Source organism: Pollachius pollachius, assembly GCF_949987615.1.
Source record: "Pollachius pollachius genome assembly, chromosome: 8".
NCBI lineage: Eukaryota > Metazoa > Chordata > Actinopteri > Gadiformes > Gadidae > Pollachius > Pollachius pollachius.
In genome coordinates this window covers 8,569,919-8,594,100 of record NC_136941.1, presented here as the reverse complement: position 1 = coordinate 8,594,100, position 24,182 = coordinate 8,569,919, and the positions used below count along the sequence as shown (strand labels likewise).

Sequence of the window (24,182 nt, the reverse complement as noted above, 5' to 3'; positions counted from 1 at the left end):
CGGCATATTCCCTTAAATTGACAGATATCTTGGTGTTAAATGCCTGACGCAGACAGCTTGGCTCCAAACAAGATCATTTTAATGTTGACAACACCCTCAACAAACCAGTGTGGAAGGCTAGGCTGTACCAATACCACTGCTGGTATCGGGTTTAGAGCCACACCTCCTGCCCAAGCCCCGCCCATTCCCCCAACACTAGAAGCTCCAGGCATTTAATATTCCATTAGGCACCGCCCACTTTCATCTGGAGTGGGTTGGTAGTCTATTTGATGTGATGGTTGGAACTGTTTTCTTTCATTACATAAGAACTCGATTGAAATACACATGTCTCTCAAGTGAGCGCCAGGATGAGTTCTAAAACGACTCTAACGAACATAGTCCATAGGGAGAAATTAATAGGCAGCCATGTTGCAAAATGCAAGTATTCGTGTTCCAAAAAGAAGATCAAATATATACATTGGTTTGGCTATTCACTATAGGCAAATGATGCAACAAACAGCACTGGACATGAACAAGTACATTTTTAAATGTGTGCAGAGAGAGAGAGAGAGAGAGAGAGAGAGAGAGAGAGAGAGAGAGAGAGAGAGAGAGAGAGAGAGAGAGAGAGAGAGAGAGAGAGAGAGAGAGAGAGAGAGAGAGAGAGAGAGAGAGAGAGAGAGAGAGAGAGAGAGAGAGAGAGAGAGAGAAAACACAATGTGTCTGTTTGTGTATCACTGTCTGCCAGCAGGTCTACCACCATTACCCACACAAAACAGAGACAGACAGACAGACACACACAAACACTCACACTCTCAGCCCGCCAGCTACTGAAACGTGCCATCAAAGCAAATGGATAGCAAGGCTTTACAAGGCCGAGTCTTGTAAAGTATACTTCCAACCATAAATACTTCCAATTGGCCGAAGGCTGAAGTAAAACCCCAGATGGCTGTGCCATGTCCTCGCTCATTGTGAAAATATTTTAATTGCATCGCTCACCAGAATAGTAACTTCACAGCATCATCTAACACATCGCATCACACAGGCACTACTTCCTGTGCTTGAGAGGTCTGCAAGCCCAAATAGCTCAGGGTAGGTTATGAAATGAGTGTATGAGATGAGGGGTGGAGAGAGAAGAGAAAATTAAAGTGTAATTAGTAACTGAAAGTGAACTACAATCAAACTGGAATAAAGGGGGCCACACAACACACCAAACAGATGCATGACCCCCAACTGCTCCTTCATTACACACAAACAACAAAAGACACCGGAGGGAAAGCAAAGTTTAGGCATCCGCTGGTAAGAATGAGAAGCGAGGACTTACTGTCTTCTCCGGGACACGGTTGGCCAGGTCTCTCAGGGATGCTGGGGAACACTGCAACATACATGACACACCGGACCATTCACCATGTTTGTATGTAGGCGTTCCCGCAATAATAACCGCTAGAAGGATTAGCAATGCCAAGGCTGCGATAAGTTCCATATTACAATGGATACAAAAGTTTGTTAAAATACATACAGAACAAACTGTATATCTAGTATATTTATCTTATGAAAATTATGTAATATTTTTGTTATATACTGTTGAAATCCCTTGGGGTTTTGCAGTTCTGTTGCTGATGTTTCTTGCAGACCAGATCAGCAACATAATCTACCATGGGATCTGGTCACCAACCAGATACAGCAGGAAACGCTGACAGAAAGGCTCCGTCCAATTAGGAAAAGGCTAAATCGTTACAGATCGAGTTATCTGGTTGGCCTTGGTTTGGGTTACGCACATAGCTACAGATGGAGGTGATGGATGCCATCATAGTTATACATGAGTGGAGGTGATGTACGACATCGTGATCATAAAGGGGTGGAGTTGACGGATGACATGGTTATAAGGTGTGGAGGGGATGGGTGATCTCGTGGAAATTAGGTAATGGATGAGATGGATGCCATCATGGTTAAAGAGTGTTGGAGGTGTTGTAGCTAGTGAGTGACATCATGGTCATGTAGGCGTGGAGGTGATGACGGATGACATTGTGGTCATACAGGGTGCAGGAGACGAATTGGTGGAGATGATGTCTCCAACAGACCCTACACCCGTATAGGTGATGGGGTCTTCAGGTGATAGAGCTACAGGTGGGGCATCCAGGTGTTGCGGCTCCAGGTGGTGCATGCCCCACTCACCATGGAGGAGGAGTCCAGACCTCCTGGTGCGGTGGTGAATCCGGAACGCCTCCTCCAGCTCCATCTGAGATGAGATGGTGCATGGGTCGCCTGGGGAGAAACAAGCACACGCGCACACACAGACACACACACACACATCATACACACACCACACACACACACACACACACACACCACACACACAGGTGGTTGGAAGATAATTATGGGCTAACGCCATTCATTACTCTATATAACTAAGATGTTTCTACAAAACGGTCTGTCTACTGCTCAAACCATACTTCGCATTTGCAATTAGATATGGATACATTACCACTTGAAACAAAAACGTTGGTGTGAGAAAGAGTTTCCTTGACGCACAATGTTGTTGGTAAAAAGCACATTTTTTACTTAAAACAAACAATAGCACAACAGTCAATACACTTGCACAACTCGAGCCTCCCCCAATCTAGAACTCTGGCCCTCTTAAGGAGCACCAGAATGTTGTGTGGCTCAATTAACCTATGAGCCACAGCTGCAGACTATTACGGCTAACAGCCGGACAGGAACATGTGCATCTTTTAAAACATGGTTTAACACAGTGAAGATGCCATTCACATCTTCACAGTTGGTTTCAATACAGAGTCCTTGAAAAGTAACCAGTTGGGTAGGTAGGTATGGTAGGCCTACCTTTATACGGTAGGTCAACTAACATAGGTCAACTAAGTCAGCTTACTAAGTTAGAAGTAGGATCGGCGATTTAGGTGAAGCCAGCCAGAGTAAGCTCGATTTTGTCAAACTGAAAACAAATCCCACCCCTCCTTTAAGGCCTCTCCCCAATTTCTTTCCCCTAAGCACATGATTAGTTCGCTAGCTTTAGCAATGAGGCTGCCTAGCACAGTGGAAGACTCGAGTCATGCGCAATGAGTGCGTGAGCAGTGTGCACCGGGGTCACTAGGGTAGGTAGGTAGACAGGTAATCCATCCATTCACTTCATGCAAACGATTAAATAACTGGACGGGCAGTTGCATTTTATATGCATTTAACTTATTGATTGAAGAAAATGTCAACAAATACGACAAAAGATGCTTCTAAAATAAACTGCATACCCTACCATTAAGGTTAGGGCCTAAGCCAAACAACAATGTCATTGATCCTAAAAAACTATCCAAGGGTCCCATAAAGAACACAAGCAGCACCTACCTTCATCGTCAATCCACTTGAGTGTGATTGGCTGTTGCCGGGCAACGCTGCACAGCTCCCTCACCTCATCAGACAGAGCAGCGAAGGTGAGGGAGAAGGCAAGGTCTGTTATCAGCATGTCCCTATGTCATCAAAACAAACACAGAGCACACACACAAACACACACACACACACACACACACACATTAAAAACCTATTGCATCAATCACATTGAGTAGCAGACATACCGGTACACACACATACACACACTCACACTCACACAGGTAATTCAAAACAGAAATGTTTCTATGTGCTTAGATAGAGTAACACACACACACACACAGTATGTATGCGCAACACTGTGAAGGCGTGAGTGGCAGGTAGACAGGTAGTCTAATGGCCAGTTTGTGTGTCAACCTTACATTCGGATTCCGCATTCATTATGGGTGACTAATCACATTGACCAAAGCTTTATCTTTATTGCTTTATTTTTATCTTTCGGCCTCCACATTAAACTGCATTCAACTCAAGCTGATTCAAACGACCCAGCTCAGCCTGAATCCTTGTCCACTTGTCCCCTTGACACCTTGCTATCCGACACCTAAGATAAGGGACATTAGCCAGCACCACTGCGTATACATGCTACATGAACCATGCTCATTACAACGTACAACAGCGACTGACTGCATCAAGTATTGTTGGGGGGGATTCTTGAGAGGGAAAGACAGAGCCGGGAATGCCGTGGTGGAGGGGAATAAGCAGTGACACAGTGCTAGGTTCCTTCAACACCCACCACCACCAGGTCGCCAGAGAACCCAGAAGGGGGTTAGTAGAATAACCTGGGCCGAGGACGGCACTTCTGCACTGGAAGTACTGAGGTAGAGTGGAGGGGAGATGGTGTCAGACTCTGCTTCCCATGATTACCAGGAGGAGGAAGATGAGGAGGAGGGCGATGAAGAGGAAGAAAAGCAGGAGCAAGGCAGATTGTTACCCAGCATGCACTGTTCCACTGGGGAACATTTAGTGCCGCCGGCTGGCATGTTGTCATAGGTGAAGTAACTCATCAACAAAACTATATACATAATCCGTAACAAAGTCTATTATATTCCACTTTCAATGCTTAACTACAATACAAAGTGCTTAACACAAAAATAAATTTTAATGTGTTCAAAGTAACAATACAATATTTTTCACACTTCTCCATAGCCCTTCACCCCCCCCCCCCTGATTTCTTCTATCCTATTGACAACACGTACACCTGCGTAGGGTATGCCTCGAGGTGTGTCTGGACCACACCACAACACACCCCTTCAGAGCAAGAGCTGACCCTTGCACTGTTTACCGAGAACCTAAAGTGGCCCATGACACAGCCTGGGTTTGGTCTTTGAGAGGAGCTCAAACTTAAGTTATTATGTTGTAATCATTTCGACTCCGTCCAAAGGTTTTTGTCACCAGGAGGCCTTGTTCGCCTCAATCTCATAGATCGGAATGTCCCATTTAACGGGCTTGAGACAGCCTGTAGGCTGAACTTTGACGTTGACTGCAGAGGCAAGCAGAGTAAATATTTTTCATGGTATTTCAACCTAGATCATTATTGTAACATCAATGTTCGTGATTTTGACGGTAAACACAAGTAGACGACCAATAGGTGATGGCCAGTTTAGTTTTTATACACGGAAGCTAAGAGTGCAACAATAGTGGACAGAGTATCTAAATGTTACCCTGTAGACTAGCACCATTAGCCCAAAGGCATGTCAAAGTTTGTATAATATTTCATTAATACAGTAAATCCTATAATGAGGCAGAGAACGTTGAGGTGTGACATAGAAGGGAAGTGCCCTTAATTCCTCACAAAGAGACTTCATCATGGAACCCCAGGCAGCGCCGTGACGTCACCGCTTACAAGGTCTTTGAGATTAGATAAGAACCAACATGTGCCCACATACTGGCATGGTTATGGCATCAGGGACAGTGATTCACATATAGCCTGTAAATGTCTGGAGATTGGAGAACTCAAGTGGACTGCTACCAAATAAACAGCAGTTTTGTGCGGGCGTCAATGTGTTTCTTGTTACCGAAGAGAAGCACTTGCAAGCGTTAAGACGGAACTTGGAATAACGGCAGTTTCAACAGAATGTTGGAATGTCGCAGCAGTAAATCCTTCTGTGGTCGTCCAGCCCTCTGGTTTCTGAGCCTATTAATATACTTTGGATATAATAGGGCATTACCAAGTTCTGACCCAATTCAATAGACCAGTGGTTCCAAACCAGTTGGCCCGGCCCTTGAGGCAAGACTACGTATGCCGCAAAATGTTGTGGGATTGGATCATTTCCCCTTTTCCTTTCTCTTTGATTCTCTCTCTTTAATATAAAAAGAACAACCATGCTTATTGTTGGCTGCTGTAAACCTACCAACTGACCTTTGGCCTAAAACACAGAGCTATTTTCCAGAGAAAACCAATGCGCTCAGAGACATATTGAAAAACCTTTCTTACTTTTGTTGGTGTTACTGTCTGGGTCTCGTTCTCTCTCTCTCTGGCCAGCGTTTCAACCAAACTGTTTATTCTTTCAGATGGTAGCATTTCAGACCCACTGGTGTGAAGCACTTGTTTTGAGAATTCCCTGTGTTGTCATCTTTTAAAGCTGCTATCTAGCTCTTCAGCCAAGGAGCCAGATGTAGCCGTACTCTTGGCCAGCTGCCTGTATTGTGTTGCAATGAGAGGGTTCCCTAACTAACAGCTTCTCCAGGACATGCAAACACCTCAAGGAAAAACAGGTGGCAGACCTGTGTCCACTACAGGCAGTATCTCTGGTCCATTATACATTCATCTGATGAGGAGGGCTAAAAGAATGTGTGAGTGTTAAGGACACAGTTCCTTTTTGGGCCTGTTACCCCTTTTAAGGCAAGAGAATTTGCATCCTCAACTTGCATCAGCTAACATACACATAATTTTATCATACATGAATCATTAAGCTTTTCGTTAGTATATAAAGGGCCCTTACAAGACACAACTGTTTTATGCTGTGATTCAGATGAAGTAATGAATTTAAAGGTTGAAGTGATTTTGTAGCACTTCTTACTGGGTAAAAGGTGAAATAATACAGATTAGACTAGATGCACAACACAACAGTTAATGATTAGATTACCAAATGTAGAGATTAATTTGACAAATGAATGACAGCAAATTGACATTGGTCCATATAGAATACTTGAGGCACTAATTGATGAATCGTTTTTAAAACTGGTTCAAAACGATGCCCCTTGAAAATAAAATGTGTGTCCCTGTTAAATTTACCAGTTCACAATTTTCTCATTCCTAAGTCCTTCATGTAACCAATAATATATCTGGTTATACAATGATATAACACAGTATCACCTGTTTTATACTGGGTTATACCATTGGGTGTCCTCAAACTATTATTGACCTAGCCCTAGATTAGAGAAGAATTTAAGTGAATAGCTTCAATTGTCTGACTCAGCATTTTGCGACTACTTTTTCAAGTGTAGCCAAGCCAATTCACCAGCTTTGTGCGTATAAGGAGATACCTATCATCTGCTTTCCCATCCATTATCATGTTAAAAGTTGATTTGTAGAATCATTCAATCGTTTACAGGCACACTGTCTTACAGCTAGGCTTACTTTGAACATTCAAATAAGTTTCAGCACCCTCTACCTATCCTACAGGTGTGACAGTGGGGACGGGGTAGAGTAGCACTCGGCTACATACACTATTGTAATAGCACCGTTACATTATTAAACACCAGTGACGCAGACTAGGCGAACATTGGTCTACTCACCCACAATAGTGTGCTTTAATTTTAATCAACTCCGATCCCGAGTACATTACGGATCCGTTTTCCGTCGGCATTGGCATGGTTAAAGTAGGCTATCCCAAGGACTCGTTAACTCGCTAAAAGAAAAGAAAAATATTCCATGTGGACTTCAAGCAACTTGTCACATCCTAAAAGTGCAAAGAGGACTCGACCATGGACGCATAGACGTTCTCCGGTCGTCAGGTTAGGGAGTGCAAGGCACGGGTCGGTAGGCAGTGTCCCAGTAGTCCGGGACGTGGAGCGTCTTGGGCGGCTTGACTTGCTATGGTTACCGTATGACTACTGGGCGGAGACTACTCCGCCAATCCACCTGTTTTACTTTTCCTTTCATAACGGTGTTTTTCTGGTTTTGTACTCCAAATGTTTATAAACTATAATTAAACAATGTGGTATTATTAATATTATGTTGTCTTTGGTTAACAATGGGACTACATAACTACCCTAAAGACACACAAGGACATGCAAGCACATATACACGACCACTTGCACGCGTGTACCCACACTCGCATGTATGCACCCACGCACACACATATACACACAGAGACACACACAAAAGAAACCCTATTGGCAATGTTAATTTTTTTATTCCTATACCTGATAACACTCAAAGAGGTGCACAAATTATGTTTCGAAAATGGCTATATATGTAGGCCTAAAGTGGTGCCTTTTGATTTCGTTATATAAAGCAATGGTATTTATACAGAGTGCTGATTTGCCCTTTTTGTATTTCACAGTGTGTTTTAACGGAAGCCTTATATATGAACGCTTATTTAGTTTGTTTCCAATATAATAACATGGACCATGTTATAGCAACCAAGCTCCAAGCGACACCTAGCGGTTGAAAGAATACGTAAAAAAATAAAACGTATATTCCGTATATTGAATGAAAAGAAAACATCGAGACAATTATAGCATTTCATCATCATTAAAGACGCAGTAAATAGTTTATTTGATATTAACTAACACATCAACTTAACAGTACTTCATGTCTCGGCCTCGCATACGTTTTTATTTTGCTATGACCAACCCTTGTTCCGCTCGGTGGTTTTGAGAGCGCACTGCCGATCTCACCGGGCTGATCGTTTTCTACGTCATCACGGTGCGCCATGCATGGTGAGGTGAAATGTCGTAGCCATCTTCGAAGATCGCTGTTTCAATAGTTGGAAAGTGCCGAGGATTTTTGAGTTTTAATAGAACTCTTCAGCTTTTTCTTTCTTATTCTGCGATCTGATTCAATTGTTAATTGGAATGCTGAGAGGCCAATTCGTTTACGCGCAGGCGATGAGCTAGATAGCAGCTGGGTGTCTCGTTCGGCGATGGTGGCCTTGCGTGGCTAGCTAGATGGGACTGTAAACAAATGCCTCATGACAAGAGTACACTGTTTTTGGTAAGCAAGTTTAAAAGCCTACAGCTTTTGAAGTTTGTAACCCTTTCTCGTCAGTAACCAAATTAGTTAAGGAATAGATTATATTGGTCACTTTCAGACTGTCCTCGACGCAACACGCCTCGCTCGGTCAACTGGATAACTTTGCGGCATTTAGTTTTCACCAAACCAACGCTGCAAGTGTGAGTTTCTTGAATAGCTAAAGGCGGAAGGTACACCAGACAAAACATGTCGTCCTTCTCTGAGTCTGCCCTGGAGAAAAAGCTTTCTGAACTCAGCAACTCCCAGCAGAGCGTTCAGACCCTGTCGTTGTGGATCATCCACCATCGTAAACATTCACCTCTCATCGTCAAAGTTTGGCACAGGGAGCTGAAAAAGGGTTAGTGCAGTCTTTCTTCAAACTTCCATTCAATGTGGTACATTATTGTGTTGTTCAACAATCATGTTACAGACCACGTATCGTCTATCGTCGATGAGCTGTGAGACGCATGGTTGTCCAAACGAATGTATTCAGGATTTATTCTGGAATACGATCAGGAATATCCCTTATCGCACTAACTGGAGTTTTCCATCTGTGCTTTAGCGAAAACCAATAGGAAGCTGACGTTCCTCTATCTAGCCAACGACGTTATCCAAAACAGCAAAAAGAAAGGACCCGAGTTCGCCAAAGACTTCGAGACCGTCCTAGTCGATGCATGCTCCCATGTGGCCCGGTGAGTGGCGATTCTTGTCTCAAAATATGGACATGGGAATGAGTTATAGTTACAAGAAATCTTGATTGCATGAGTGCCAATGAATATGAACATTGAATTGTGGTGATGTTCATTGAATATCCAGAGGATATGTTCAGTGTATTATGGGTTGATTACTGTCTATGGGAAATTATGCTTGTGGCATTAATGCTTTTAGTAAAACTTTAAATACAATCCCATCAGATATTTATATGATGATATTATTAACACCATCTTTTTCAGTTGATTTGTTATTGGTGTGTATCTGTTGTACTGCATTTATCAATGCTTACTGACCTTCTCTACTGGGTTATGCTCTCTTGAACTTGTGAACTCTCTTGGACACCCTTGGTCTGTAGGGAGGTCGATGGGAGCTGTAAGAAGCCCATGGAGAGGCTGCTGAACATCTGGAAGGAGAGGGCTCTGTACCGCGCAGACTTTATCCAGCAGCTCAAACTGGCCATTGAGGACTCCAACAGCCCCAAGCCTGCAGGTGGGTGGCCTGCGTGCTTCAACACAGACGTTCAATACTCAATGGTTATTCAACCACTTGATCTTGTACTCATTATTTTTCTCGCTCTCTCTCTTTTTGAAATATACTAGTTGTGTTGAGATCTGAGATGATTAATTTCCATCCAATTATGATGAATCCAAAATTATAGGTATTCTTACGTTTTTTGTATTGAATATCTTGGAAGACACTGGATGATTTGAATAGCTGCTTCGCCCAAATGATGTCTTTCAAATGTGAGTGACATGTCTCTCTTTCTTTATTCCAGTCGTGTCCTCCAACGATAAAGTCACCGGTGAGTTGTCTTTGTCTCTCTGGTTCCGCCTTTGTTTCATATTTAGTCGGTCATTCGTTCATTTATTCTCTTATATCCAACCGTAATCAGGGCAAACTTGGAATTGCCTGTTACTTCAAGTCTTCAAGGTTTATTTTTCCCTGCATATGTAAAGCCTTTGATTGACCTTTTTGTTTCTTGCACTTATTAACTGTTCATTTATAAGGTCCAGTCACATTTGAAATAAACTCTATCTTTCTCCCTCCGGCTCCCTTGTCCATAGAGGAGAAGAGGGCAGCGAAGCGGAGCTACCAGAAGATCCAGGAGGAGGAGGAAGAGGAGGACGACGACTATAGGAGCCATGCCTCCCCGCACACCACCGACGCTACCGGCGCTCTACTGGTAGGGGGTGCCATCGTTCAGGCCTCACAGGATGGGGACGCTCTTGACTGAAAACATTGTTCTTTACCCAATCGAATATCACTTTGTATATATTCTCATTTGGTACCTCATTTAATGGGAGCCTTTAGGCAAAGCTTATTTGTTATTTCAGCACATGGTTTCCAAGCCATTCTGAGTAAAAAGACTATTAAATAATCCGTCCTATTTAGCATTATTTGAACTCTTGTTGTTGCTTCTTCCTACCTCCCCCCCATGGCGGCGGTCAGACCGAGGAGCTGGTAAAGGCGCTGCAGGACCTGGAGAACGCCGCGTCGGGGGACGCTGCCGTGCGCCAGAAGATAGCCTCGCTGCCACAGGAAGTCCAGGATGTCTCGCTACTGGAAAAGATCACTGGTAAGACACACTTGTGTGGGTGTCTTCCTCTGCAACCCAAGTCGTATAATACACTGTGTGCATCTGTGTATCAATGGACACGCCTTTTGTGGGAAGTATGTTTCGTGGCGTTTATTAGTTTATTAATGCGTAATGAAAGGGTCTCGTTGTAATGCATTGAGACTGCCAATCATCGGTTAGCAGTCTCCTTGTTTACTTATAATCTATACCGGAAAATCACATCGGCCGCTCCTTCTATAGGCCCTCTCCATCTGTGTCCTTCAATGACTTAAATTAAGATATGAATAAATCTACACTAAAGAATTCTCCATAATTCTGCTGCCCCTCTTCCTCATCCCCCAGACAAGGAGGCGGCGGACCGGCTGTCGAAGACGGTGGACGAGGCGTGTCTGCTGCTGGCCGAGTACAACGGGCGGCTGGCCGCGGAGCTGGAGGATCGCCGGCAGCTGGCGCGAATGCTGACCGACTATATCAGCAGCCAGAAGAACGCCCTCGGGGAGAGGGAGAAGAAGCTGGAGGTGAGGCCCTCCACAGAGGATTACCAGTGCCAGTGTGGTTGGACATGTGATGAGTGTAGATGTATGGATGGATATGCCTAAGGAAGAATCAGTAAAACGAAGATTTTCTTTTTTTTTAAAAGGTATCATAATAATCTTAGTGGAAAGAGTAAACAAATTGAATGCGTAAGTGTTGAACAGAATCCGTAACTTTAGGATTTTTCAATCTGGGCCCTATTTTCCTATTGTTTTCGGTCTTCTGACTAATGTGGACATTTATGGAATTTGACCAGTGTTGAAGCGGGAAACAGGAGGAGTCTTGTGTTGTTACGATTCATTGTCTGGGACTACAGAAAGCGTATCTTACTATCGAAAAGATTAGAATTAGTCAGAAAGACCCAAAAAGATGGGAAAATAGAGTCCAAAAATGTACAAATCTAGAAGTTACCTTAAACAATGGTTAGTATTTATTTTGGATTACATTTGGATATTCACCCAGTATATGACTATATTTCGAAGGGCCTTGCACCTTGAATTTCGATTTTCTCAAATAGTTTGATTAAAACTTGTCCCAGAGACAAGAAGACCTCCTGGTTCTCGGTGTCTCTACCTCTACCCCTGTGTCCCCTACAGGAGTTCAAACAGAAGCTGGCCCGGGTCACCACTGTGCGGAAGGAGCTCAAGTCCCACATCCAGAGCCTGCCCGACCTCTCGCTGCTCCCCAACGTGACAGGGGGCCTCGCACCCCTGCCCTCCGCCGGGGACCTCTTCTCCACTGACTGAGAGTCCACCCCCCCCAAGACACATTCACACTAACCCCGCCGCCAACCTGTGGAGTCAACACACACACACACACACACACACACACACACACACACACACACACACACACACACACACACACACACACACACACACACACACACACACACACACACACACACACTATCTCTATCTCCCCCCCAACAATTTGTGGCTTCTCAGAGAAAGAGAGTGAGAGACAGAGAGAAAAATCATAGTGGACATTTTTCAATGACACAACAACTCCCTCCATTTCTCCTGCCCGTTTAATATCAAAGATTCTACTCCACCAGCTCGGGAAGCTATGGCTTCCTGTTTTTGGTTTTAATACCATCAAGTTTTTTTATGCCGGGACTGTCGGCTACGGTCTCAGATATATATATATATGTGTGTGTGTGTGTGTGTGTGTGTGTGTGTGTGTGTCTATTAGGGTTGGTGCGGGTGGGGTCATGGATGGCAATGCCTAATCAATACTTGTCGTATTTGTCAGAGGAAGCCCTGCATAATGTGTCATGGGGCTGGCGGGACCTCGCTGCAACCCCGATGTGAAGGAGTGTGTTCCCTTCATTTTGTTAAGTTTGCTTTAAAGCGTTGGGAGAGCGGGTGCTTCTCTCGCAGAGCGTGAGCGTGCGTGTGTGCCGATAGTCTACAACTGTGACATCACAGACTCTTTGCCGTGGACGTAGAAAACTGGAATGCAACAGTTCTTGACCTTTGTTGGGTGTCCGATTAGGTTCAAATCGTTTAATTTGGAATGTCTTATTTTTAAATTATTGTTTAGTATTTTTTTTCTCCTTTGTTTGAAAATGGAGCTTAAACAAGAAATGAACAGTGCAAGTAGTTCTTACATTGGAGAATTTCGATGGATGGGTAAAAGACACATTTTGTTATGCGGAAAACTACATCACCCAATTGTTCAAAAGGAAAAAAAGGAATATGCATTCGTTTTTAAATGTATGAAAAACATCTGTTTAATGTGTTAAACGTTTTTTGCCACATTGTTTATTGTGTATTTTTATTTTTTTACCCTTGATATCCCTGTTTTGCGTCAGAAGGCCTACACCGCTTCAGTTCTGAAGGACAGTTCTCAGGTGTTTATTGGTAGAGGAGTCATGGTTTTTAAATGTTAGGACATTTCAGTAGCTTTAGGAGGGTAAGGATGCAAATGCAAACCACAGGCCTAGTAGTTCAGCAACGTACTATCTCTTTCCCGTTTTTATTTGTTTAGGCCAGATCTCAATTGGAATATCGTATGGTTGGTGTTCTTTCATATCTATGGACAGATGAAATTGATATTTGAGAGCTTTTAAAGTGACAAAGGCTTAATTTGTGTAACAAATTATTTAAAAGCTTTCTGAACTGTACCACTGATCAACTACAAAGTACACTGTCCATATGTACTACCTAAATAGTACGAACTTCAGGAGTCAGGACTACTCTGATCAAATGATCAGGCCTGGCAGACAGATATCTGCAATCTCTTGAGTTTTATGTGAGTATGGCATGAGTCACACGGCAGCACCAAATTAAAGTGTTTAGGTTTTGTGAGTTCACATTAAGATTGTGGATACCAGCTTTGTAGACGTTCCATATTTGACTTTCGTCCCACGGATGACACGCTGTCTGACAGCGTTGCAGAATGGATGTGATTTTTCCAAGGGGTGCTCTTAAGTGTAGGATGGTACTGCATTATTTGAATGTTAAGTGACCGTTTCTCTTTACAGAATCATGCTGTTCCACTAGCGTTGGATTATTTTTTTCTGTAATTAAAGTGCTTCAATGGATACTAATAAAGTGTAACCATTTGAACATATACAGTATTTGTCCAGCAGTTTTTTGTGCAAGTAAAGGTGCAGACGACAGGATTTATAGTAGATGGTTAGACCATTTATTTTGACAGTAAAATTATTAATTGCCAAACAATACACTTTCTAAGTTTTTTGTAACAAATTATATATAATAGCACAGAAGTGCGTTAAAACTGCTGAAGGACTTCATAAAACCATCAAATTTAAATGAATAAGCTATGATTCAAGGCATTTAGCGTGAGTTTTGGTTTGTTTAATTAGGCAAAGTGAGTGCTGTATATTTGGTGCTCTATGTCATTGCAATAGTATTGAGAGAGGGTGAGAGGGCATCACTCATCACCACCACGGGGATGAAGTTCTTGATGTTCTTCAACTTGTTGCTGTCGAAGTCCACCAGAAGCACAGTGGAGCCCGCCTCCCTGGGTGACAGCTGGACACTAGCCTTGGCTTCCTGCTTTGAAGCCACGGTCCCCAGCCTAGAAACAGAATTAGAAGCCATGATTGTCCAAATTTTCTTAAAATGTAAAAAAAAAAAAAAAAGTCAGAAGTGCTATTAAGGCCTCCTTGTAGGACCAAAGAGACTTACTTTATTGTGATGGGCTTCTCGTGAGTCAGGCCCACTCCCTCTAGTGTAAAGCTGCAGTCCTGCAGGGCCTCAGGCAGAGGGTTCAGCAGGCAGAGCTCAGCTGTGAAGGGCTGACCCACTCTGGCCTCTCCTGTAAGCTGCAGGGAAGCGCGTTGTTTTATGTTCAGTGTAGCTTCAACATCGTTGTTAAGAAATGATTGTGTGAATAATGATCATAAACTACAGTATTTGTCCCTCATAAGCCCTTGTACGCCCTCAGGTTTGTTGGATGAAAAGTGTGAATTGTTGCGTATTGAATACAGTGGGGCAAAAAAGTATTTAGTCAGCCACCAATTGTGCAAGTTCTCCCACTTAAAAAGACGAGAGAGGCCTGTAATTTTCATCATAGGTAAACCTCAGCTATGAGAGACAAAATGAAAAAAAAAAATCCAGAAAATCACATTGTCTGATTTTTTAAGAATTTATTTGCAAATTATGGTGGAAAATAAGTATTTGGTCACCTACAAACCAGCAAGATTTCTGGCTGTCACAGACCTGTAACTTCTTCTTTAAGAGGCTCCTCTGTCCTCCACTTGTTTCCTGTATTAATGGCACCTGTTTGAACTCCTTATCAGTATAAAAGACACCTGTCCACAACCTCAAACAGTCACACTCCAAACTCCACTATGGCCAAGACCAAAGAGCTGTCAAAGGACACCAGAAACACAATTGTAGACCTGCACCAGGCTGGGAAGTCTGAATCTGCAATAGGTAAGCAGCTTGGTGTGAAGAAATCAACTGTGGGAGCAATTATTAGGAAATGGAATACATACAAGACCACTGATAATCTCCCTCGATCTGGGGCTCCACGCAAGATCTCACCCTGTGGGGTCAAAATGATCACAAGAACGGTGAACAAAAATCCCAGAACCACACGGGGGGACCTAGTGAATGACCTCCAGAGAGCTGGGACCAAAGTAACAAAGGCTACCATCACTAACACACTACGCCGCCAGGGACTCAAATCCTGCAGTGCCAGACGTGTCCCCCTGCTAAAGCCAGTGCATGTCCGGGCCTGTTTGAAGTTTGCTAGCGAGCATTGGGATGATCCAGAACAGGATTGGGAGAATGTCATATGGTCAGATGAAACCAAAATAGAACTTTTTGGTAAAAACTCAACTCGTCGTGTTTGGAGGAGAAAGAATGCTGAGTTGCATCCAAAGAACACCATACATACAGTGAAGCATGGGGGTGGAAACATCATGCTTTGGGGCTGTTTTTCTGCCAAGGGACCAGGACGTCTGATCCATGTGACGGAAAGAATGAATGGGGCCATGTATCGTGAGATTTTGAGTGAAAACCTCCTTCCATCAGCAAGGGCACTGAAGATGAAACGTGGCTGGGTCTTTCAGCATGACAATGACCCCAAACACACCGCCCGGGCAACGAAGGAGTGGCTTCGTAAGAAGCATTTCAAGGTCCTGGAGTGGCCTAGCCAGTCTCCAGATCTCAACCCCATCGAAAATCTTTGGAGGGAGTTGAAAGTCCGTGTTGCCCAGCAAAGGCCCAAAAACATCACTGCTCTAGAGGAGATCTGCATGGAGGAATGGGCCAAAATACCAGCAGCAGTGTGTGAAAACCTTGTAAAGACTTACAGAAAACGTTTGACCTCTGTCATTGCCAACAAAGTGCATGTAACAAAGTATTGAGATGACCTTTTGTTATTGACCAAATACTTATTTTCCACCATAATTTGCAAATTAATTCTTTAAAAATCAGACAATGTAATTTTCTAGATTTTTTTTTTTTCATTTTGTCTCTCATAGCTGAGGTATACCTATGATTAAAATTACAGGCCTCTCTCATCTTTTTAAGTGGGAGAACTTGCACAATTGGTGGCTGACTAAATACTTTTTTGCCCCACTGTATATTATAAATGCAGCCATACACGCATCCATTCATCAACCTACACACCTGCCCATCCATTGTCCACACACTCATCCATCCATCAATCCATCTATCCATCAAATCATCCCTCATCCCATCCATCAACCCATTCCCTCACCCACCCATTCACCTATACATCCTCCTCCAGCCAGCCATGCCCACCTTGACCTCCAGGTCTGGTTCGTCCAGCACAATGAGCTTCTCTGCCTTGTGGTACTCCCTGTTTTCCTTGTCGTTGACGAAGGCCGTCACCTGTATCATCCGGTCAGGGCTGATCACCTTCCCATAATCTGAATACTTCAACTTTAGGAAGAGGAGTTTTTCTATAAACATAAATATGCACAACACATGGCTGGTTTAGTGGAGGTTTCATTGCGCTTTATCTATCTGTATTTGGATGATTGTGGATGTTCGTTTTAGGATTTCAGCATCAAGAGGAATTTGTTTGTTAAAACTTTAATGTCAGTGATGTGTTTTGCATGACATATTGACATAATTCAATGTATGTTTTGAACAGGAGGCACAGCTCCCCCATTATTCCAATGTTGTGTGAGCCTCTACCACTGACCTTCCCCCGGCGTCACGGTCACCGTTTCAGAGATGAACCCACAGCTTGCGCCCCTGGTACTGTTGTAGCACACAGCCCGCGCATACAGCATGAAGCTGCAGCTCTTGGCCACCATGCAGTTGTTGGCGAGAACCGCGTACACCTCAAAGTCTGAGCCCACCAACATGTTTTTAGCCAGCTTAATCTGTAGATCGATGGGGACAATATCACATGCTATGAGTCACCTGCAACCGTGCATATAATTTTCACTTGCTTTTAAGCATACAGTTAACTTACAGTGAGTTCAGATACAGGTAATTTAGCTTCTAGCTAGCAGGTAGGGGATGGGCAACTTGCTCAAGGATGCCTTCAGAAGGTTTGTGGACAACTCCAATCTTTGGGCTGGGAGTTGAATACCCTCAGCACTATACTATGCTGTCCCAAGGATAATCAAATGCTATTCTAACAATTCAGATCATTAGTGTGGTTGCACACTATTGTAATACTGTATATTTCTTATTATTACACCAGATTATTGGCTCCAATTCCCACAAACAGTTTTCTAGGTATCAACACCAAACACTTTAGGTGTTATTTTAAACTCATAGTGTCGTAGCTAACTCACAGATTCCTTTTTTGACCCACAATTATAAGCTAAGCACAAATCCTGACAAGGCTCTGTATAGCTTTGCCAATAAAGAAAGATATGCAACAAAAAAAAAGATATTCTATATATAATATATATTTATAACAGTATAACATTGTATGAAGTGCATATAAAGTTAGAGGACACCTTTATGCGTAGCCCTGGCTCCTTGCCCTTTTTCTGCAGCTTGTTGCGGTGTTGGGCCTTCTCGTAGACACGCCTCTCTTCCTCAGACCCTGGAAGGAGTGAAGGTAAAGTGTCTAACAGTCAGGGGTTGACACTAACGGTTGTTACGAAATCTGAAGTAGTTGAAGTGTCAGAAAATGGGCGGTGCTGCATACAGCACTCCCCTAACTATTGAAACATTGTCTTTTGGGGCGACCGCACCTTCAGGGTACTTGTAGTGATGAGTGATGTCCCGCCTCTTGTCCCTGCCCACGGCCTTGGTGCTGATATTTTGACCAACGGAATCTGTCGAGCCGCTGAACTTGACAAAGTCTCCGGTTGACAGTCTGACATATTCAACGACGTCGGCATTAACCTGAATGCAAACACATCAGTAGCCACTGAGATTAAATATGCTGGTATGATACTAGTATCCCGAGTATGACATGGATGTGATGAATATCATAATGGTGTCTTGGTTTTGTTGAGTAAGTGGAGATGCAAGATGCAAAATGACCAGGAATGTGCTTTTTTTGCCTAAATGAAAAAAAAAAAAATGGGGCCAAAAAGTACGACTGCAGTGGTGTTCCGAATGACATGAGGCGAGCCAATCAAATAAGAGGAAATTCAGTGACCTTAGTATTTCGTAATACGATGAAATAAAAGTCACCTCGGCAAAAACAAAGGGAGCGTCAAACTTCTTGGTCAGCTCCCCTTCTCTGATGGCGGTGACTGGAACGGGCCCACAGCAGAACACACCTGCAAGCAATGACGGATTACCGCATGGGCAAAGTGGGCACATGTCCAGGGCCCTGGCCAATGGGGGGGCCCTTGATATATATATTATTTTATTTAAAATAATTCAAAATTCATTATTTGGTCATGAAAGGATTTGAATGTTTTTGATTTGCAAAATAAATACATCACTTTTTTTTCTTCTTTTTTAACATGACGGAACGTTAATGTCGTAGTGCTTGGTCAACGGTTATTTTCACAGTGAAAATGGAGAAACGTGTGCTAAGCGGGTCGGATAGCGTAAAAGAAAGAAAGAAAAAGACACTAAAGTACTGCCCTGGTACAACAAATATCGTCCATGTCAACATTTTGACTCGTTAATTCGTTAGAGGAAGTCAGTAGGTGCTTTTAAAGTCATGAAATTAACCTGACAGATTCCATGTTCTGCCGTTAAGACGAGCGGCTGGCACTATGCTCTCGCTCTCTCTCTCTCTCTCTCTCTCTCTCTCTCTCTCTCTCTCTCTCTCTCTCTCTCTCTCTCTCTCTCTCTCTCTCTCTCTCTCTCTCTCTCTCTCTCTCTCTCTCTCTCTCTCTCTCCTGGCTGCGCGCTGCATTATAATGTGTGTGATTGTGGACTGCGTGAGTTATATGCGACCAAATTGGAGCCCATGGAGAGCGACCAAGGTATGGGACAGAGGCTCGTTTCGAGAGGTTAGTTTCCAGAGCAAGAATATTAAATTGCGTTGACTATGTAGGCCTACCTTCGCTCGTCTCTTGTGGTGTGGCATCGCTGACTTGCCATCCATCAAACCCAGCTGGTTCCAGGTCAGGCCGAGCCATCCAGCTCTCCACCCACACATGGAAGTTCCTGATGGGGCAGGACGGAGAAATGTGAGATTCTATCAGTTTTTTGCGGCGTTTTTTTTTTACATTTGAAAAAGAAGATCTAAGAAAAACACTTGAAAGAGCCTTTCTGATTTTTTTTTCATTTTTTTCTTTTAATGTGTTTTCATAAATGTATTTGTGAACGCCAACCTAATTTTTATCGGAATTTTTCCCCAAAAAAGAATTACACATTGGTGTCTTCAGTGAACACTAAAATAAGATGGTGGGTGTTAGTTTTAGACTTTTTAAGCCCAGCATCAAACAGCCCGGTCAGAGCGTTCTGGGAACTCAGAAGCTCTCTCTCTACTGTATTGGACATTATACTGACCACACCGAGTCTGGGTCTGCAAGCCTCTCGCCGTCCTCATCATACATTTTCTCAATCAGCAGGTTGCCGTTGCCGTCGTGAGCGGAACTAAAGTTGGTGACCACTCGGCAGGGGATGCCCAGCGCACGGGACACTTGTGCCAAGAGAGGGTAGTCATACGAATTCAACAAAGACAAACAAATATAGAAATTAAGTGATATACCTGATTCTATAATCTAAAATAATCAAATCTTTGAATAAAAAAAGGGACATATATATACATTGATAGAGCATAAGATAGGAACAGCCAGAGCAGGCCGTACCTGTACAATCCACAGCAGCGAAGACCCAGCACTGGCCGTAGCAGACGGGCCCGCTCTCGGCCCACTGCCGCAGGATGTCCCCACTCCCTATCCAGGTCGACGGGTGCACTCCGTCCTCGAACTCCGCCCACTCTCCCACCAGAACACCCTGGTTGTCGTTACTGTTGATCTGGGGGGGGGGGGTTCAAATTTGTAAGTTCAATTTTACCCCCCAGTAGCTTGCATATAACTGGTTTGCCCATAAGCATAAACAAATGGTCCTAGTACTAAAGCTAATACTTATTCTAATACTGATACTGATATTGATACTGATATTAATTCCTCTTAATTAATTCTTAATTAATTCATATTAAACCTTTATTCAACCAGGTCAAAGTCTCAATACTAATGCTTGAACTAATACTGATACTGATATGCCTAAAACTCATAAGACAAAAATATAAACTTTAGCAGATCATTATTATGCACATGTTGGTTAATGGTGGGATGACTGACAGACAGAAAGCCTGACTGACTGGTAAATAGATAGACAGAGCGTTGGTCTGTTGGGACAGACCAACAGGTGGTCAGCAGGGGTTACCATGGCGCTCAGCAGTCTGGTGATATACACAGGGCTTCGCCTCTCAGAGCAGTCTTGGTCAGTGTCGGACACAACGTTGAGACCCTCATCCAAGATCTTCAGGCAGATGTCCAGAATGCCAGGCTCAAACTACAACCCAAAAAAGTTCTGTCCAGTTACTATCGTTTCTTTGATTTTATACTTCATGATTTATTTGAGTAACTTTATCACTTCATGTTTCTTTCAGATCGGAATAATTTATATATCGATGAGTGACATGAGGATGTTTCCTTTTGAATAAGACTTATAAGAATTAACACTTTTTCAATTGAATTAATTACATATTTCGGATTGACAACAACATAACATTTTCCAACTGGCTAAATGCCACAAAGACTTTTCATGTGAATGCATGCCATGACTACTTCACTGGATGACCTGGGATGGAGGATTTGTCCTATTTAAAGGTTGCCGTAAGGACTTTTCCTCACCTGGCTGAAGTTCCATGGTTTGTGGTGGATGCGTGTGGCTGAGCCCCTATAGAGGAGGCCGTGCTGGGATAGCACGTACTCCTGCCGCTTGGTTTCACTTCTCATATAAACAGCATCTCCTGCAAGTACATTCACGTAAACGCTAACCCCAACACTACTAGGACAACAAAATGCCCCTTTTCGACAAAATACAAAGAGGCAAATCTATTGTATTTGGTGAAGGGTTGAAATGTGTGGCCAAACACAAATCCAAATCATTGTAGCAAACTTTTTTGCATCTAACGTTACAGGTATTTAATCCTGATTTTCCTCTGGATTCAATAGACAAAACATGAAGAGAAAGGTTTGAGTGAATAGTAAAAAGGAGAAGTATATTTACTGGGGCACCAGGCGTTGAAGAGCAAGACAAACGCCCCAAGGCTGGTGCTCTGTCCCTGCTGAAGCAGGCTCAGAGAGTACACCCCGATGGGGGCCTCTGGGGAGGAACTGATAGTGAGAGCTACAGTGTTTCCAGGAGCCTTAGAAGCGGATGCGCTCCATTCTTTGTCATCTGTGGAGTCCTTCAGACCAAAGGAGACTTTTGTGCCTGATTCCTTACAGGGCAAGGTACCTGTACAGTAAAATGCACACACATTGTGACTTTAGTGCATATTATTATGCACTTGTTGGTTAAAATATCATGCAATGTACAATTACATGCACATTCTCACACATGCTCACAAGCACAACAATTGTGTACAACCACACAGTGGACAGTACCTGTTTCAACAATGAGGGTAAAGCTTGTTTCCTCGGGGTTAAACTCTGGACTGCCGGCCTTTAGATGCAGTACGAGGCTAAAGGGCTGACCCCTTCTCACAATCAAGCGATCCTCTCCATTCTGCTCGGTGTGGTGGCCCCGCTTGTTGCTCTTGATGTCAAGATCACAGCGCTCAATCTCCAACACTTTGTTGGATTGAAAGTTTAAGATGGTAAAATAATAAAATAATGCATTTAAATATAAGAGCTGCAGCAAACAGACACATGACATAGATATCCAAGGCACGAATATGTAGTCATGCATCATGTCATCATGTTCCAAACTCATTTTTCTTACCCTCAACATTCTGACATCTGATCTACCTCCTGTAGCATTACACCGCCTAAATTGTCTATATTACTCTGTTACTCTCAGTTATTTGCATTTCAGTCTAAATTAAAAGCAGGATATGTGAGTGTTGGGATCTTTACCTTGTGACATGGCTACAGTGGGAGAGTTCCTCGTTGTGTTGGATCCTCCACCTGGTTTGCTTAGTATCCCCAATGGGCTCATGGGTTGGTCGACACTGAAGCAGGGTCGTGCCACGCTCAAGAGTATTTGTGGCGTTTGAAACTGGAGTGGATAAGGACAGATAAGTCATGACCGGAAAGACTCCACCACTATTTTTAGACGCAGTGATTTATGAACATTAATGAAGACTTAGATGTAGGTGTCAGGTTTTTTTGAATGTGTGCGAACAATTCGATATGTATTCATATGTGTGCAATTATTTATTTGTATTAATAATTAACTTTTATGGGGTTTATTATGAAACTAAACACTTTGCATACAATGAGTAACAGATACATACACACAAAGAAAATGTATAGCTCATATTTATTTTATTTCACATTTCAAAGTCCAAAGAAATTCCAATTCCAATGATGCTTTCATTGAAAAGAAAGGGGTCAGACATTTAATATGGAAAGATGTCCTCTTCCTTTATATCTTTATATCTATATATATAAATAACATTTAAATGTCTTCGTTTGAACTAAATAACAACATTGAAACATTTCAGACACACTTCCTTTCTTGTTTATTTATATGAATAATTTAATCTAGAAAAAACAGAAATGTGGTTTGGATCGTGTGAAAACCCTAGTTAAAACTATTTCAGAATACAACAGATAACACAGAATGCCACACATGCCATTCCTGATAATAAACAAGTGTATACTGATTTAAAAAGTTTTTGTGAATTAACTATATTGGGACTAAAATACATAGATCCAGACAATGGCATTGCGCACTTCCACTTTCACTGTCTACGTACCATTGTGTCCTTCCCCTTAACGAGGCTTTCTGAGGAACAATTAGGGGTCATATATGTATGCTAATGTGACCATCTGGTATCACATCTTCATGCAAAAGTGTACAAAGGTGGTCCGTCTGTGTTCGATAAAGAAACAAAATAATAATAATGATAATAATTATGATTATACAAAGAAATAACAATGAAATACAATTGTTTTTTTTGCATAATTTGATTTAAAGTACTCTATAAAGCACATATCAGTGCGTTACCTGTAGTGGTTGCATAAATAAAATATGAATCTCAAACAAAAGCCCCAAAAAGCAAGCAAACATTGACGTTTATAAAAATTAAGTTGGTAATCAGGAAGTAAGGAGCAATGTGATATTAGTGGTTTTAAATATGAACGGACATACCATGATGAATATCAGACACGGCATTGTTACAAAGAGTAATATAAAACCTTTTTGTTAAATAACAACTGTTACAAACACAATCGAAAATATGAAAGTATGAAAAATAAATATCATTGGTTTTAAGATGAGGAGAAATGCTGGTATATGAACCAGTTTGGAACCATCTTTGGACCCATAAAATAAGTGGTTTTGACCCAAATGTTTTTTTTGTAAGTGGTCACCAAACTCAGTCGCTAGAAGGCATTGGCACACAATATAGCTTTATATATGTTCACTGTTTATGACTTTATATTGAGGTAATGATGAGTGGTATTACCAACCAGTCTGGTATTTAAATGTTGTCTATTCATAAAATTGTTAATTTAAAGTTCTTGTATTAGCCTATAAAGACGTATTGTATTTATCTTGGATTCTAAACAATACAAAAAAGAAGAAAAAAAAGAAAACCACCAAATTTGAGGTTTCATAAAAAGTATATATTAAGAACTATTTAAATTTAAATGAATTATCTTCTTTGTTCCCTTTATCTCAAAAAAGGGTACAGAGCAGAGGATCCAACAAAATCCAAGCAAACTTTACAGAAAAATGCAATCGAACA

The 24,182-nt window shown here is 42.4% G+C and overlaps 3 protein-coding genes across 3 annotated transcripts; 1 reads left to right on the top strand and 2 right to left on the bottom strand.

The window, feature by feature from the left end:
- Nucleotides 1-1,154: 1,154 nt before the first annotated feature.
- On the bottom strand, nt 1,155-7,265 carry LOC307079828 (protein kinase C zeta type-like; the record flags this gene model as incomplete). Its single annotated transcript, XM_079742334.1, has 5 exons — nt 7,108-7,265; nt 3,331-3,452; nt 2,152-2,241; nt 1,301-1,351; nt 1,155-1,159 (listed from the first exon to the last, which is right to left on the bottom strand). Exons 1-5 carry the CDS (start codon nt 7,182-7,184, stop codon nt 1,155-1,157), a joined length of 345 nt encoding a protein of 114 aa, XP_079598460.1. The 5' UTR covers nt 7,185-7,265.
- Nucleotides 7,266-8,239: 974 nt separating this feature from the next.
- Nucleotides 8,240-13,949, top strand: rprd1b (regulation of nuclear pre-mRNA domain containing 1B). Its single transcript, XM_079740878.1, has 8 exons — nt 8,240-8,906; nt 9,111-9,240; nt 9,618-9,751; nt 10,038-10,064; nt 10,327-10,445; nt 10,712-10,838; nt 11,181-11,356; nt 11,969-13,949. The coding sequence occupies exons 1-8, from the start codon at nt 8,756-8,758 to the stop codon at nt 12,116-12,118; spliced, it is 1,014 nt and encodes a 337-aa protein (XP_079597004.1). The 5' UTR covers nt 8,240-8,755; the 3' UTR covers nt 12,119-13,949.
- Nucleotides 13,950-14,233: 284 nt separating this feature from the next.
- LOC307079827 (protein-glutamine gamma-glutamyltransferase 2-like) lies at nt 14,234-22,354 on the bottom strand (the record flags this gene model as incomplete). Its single annotated transcript, XM_079742333.1, has 15 exons — nt 14,234-14,420; nt 14,531-14,667; nt 16,619-16,779; nt 17,025-17,208; nt 17,797-17,885; nt 18,037-18,190; nt 18,485-18,573; nt 19,311-19,417; nt 19,763-19,895; nt 20,065-20,233; nt 20,645-20,773; nt 21,115-21,233; nt 21,494-21,724; nt 21,874-22,059; nt 22,345-22,354. 15 exons carry the CDS (start codon nt 22,352-22,354, stop codon nt 14,234-14,236), a joined length of 2,085 nt encoding a protein of 694 aa, XP_079598459.1.
- Nucleotides 22,355-24,182: the final 1,828 nt, after the last annotated feature.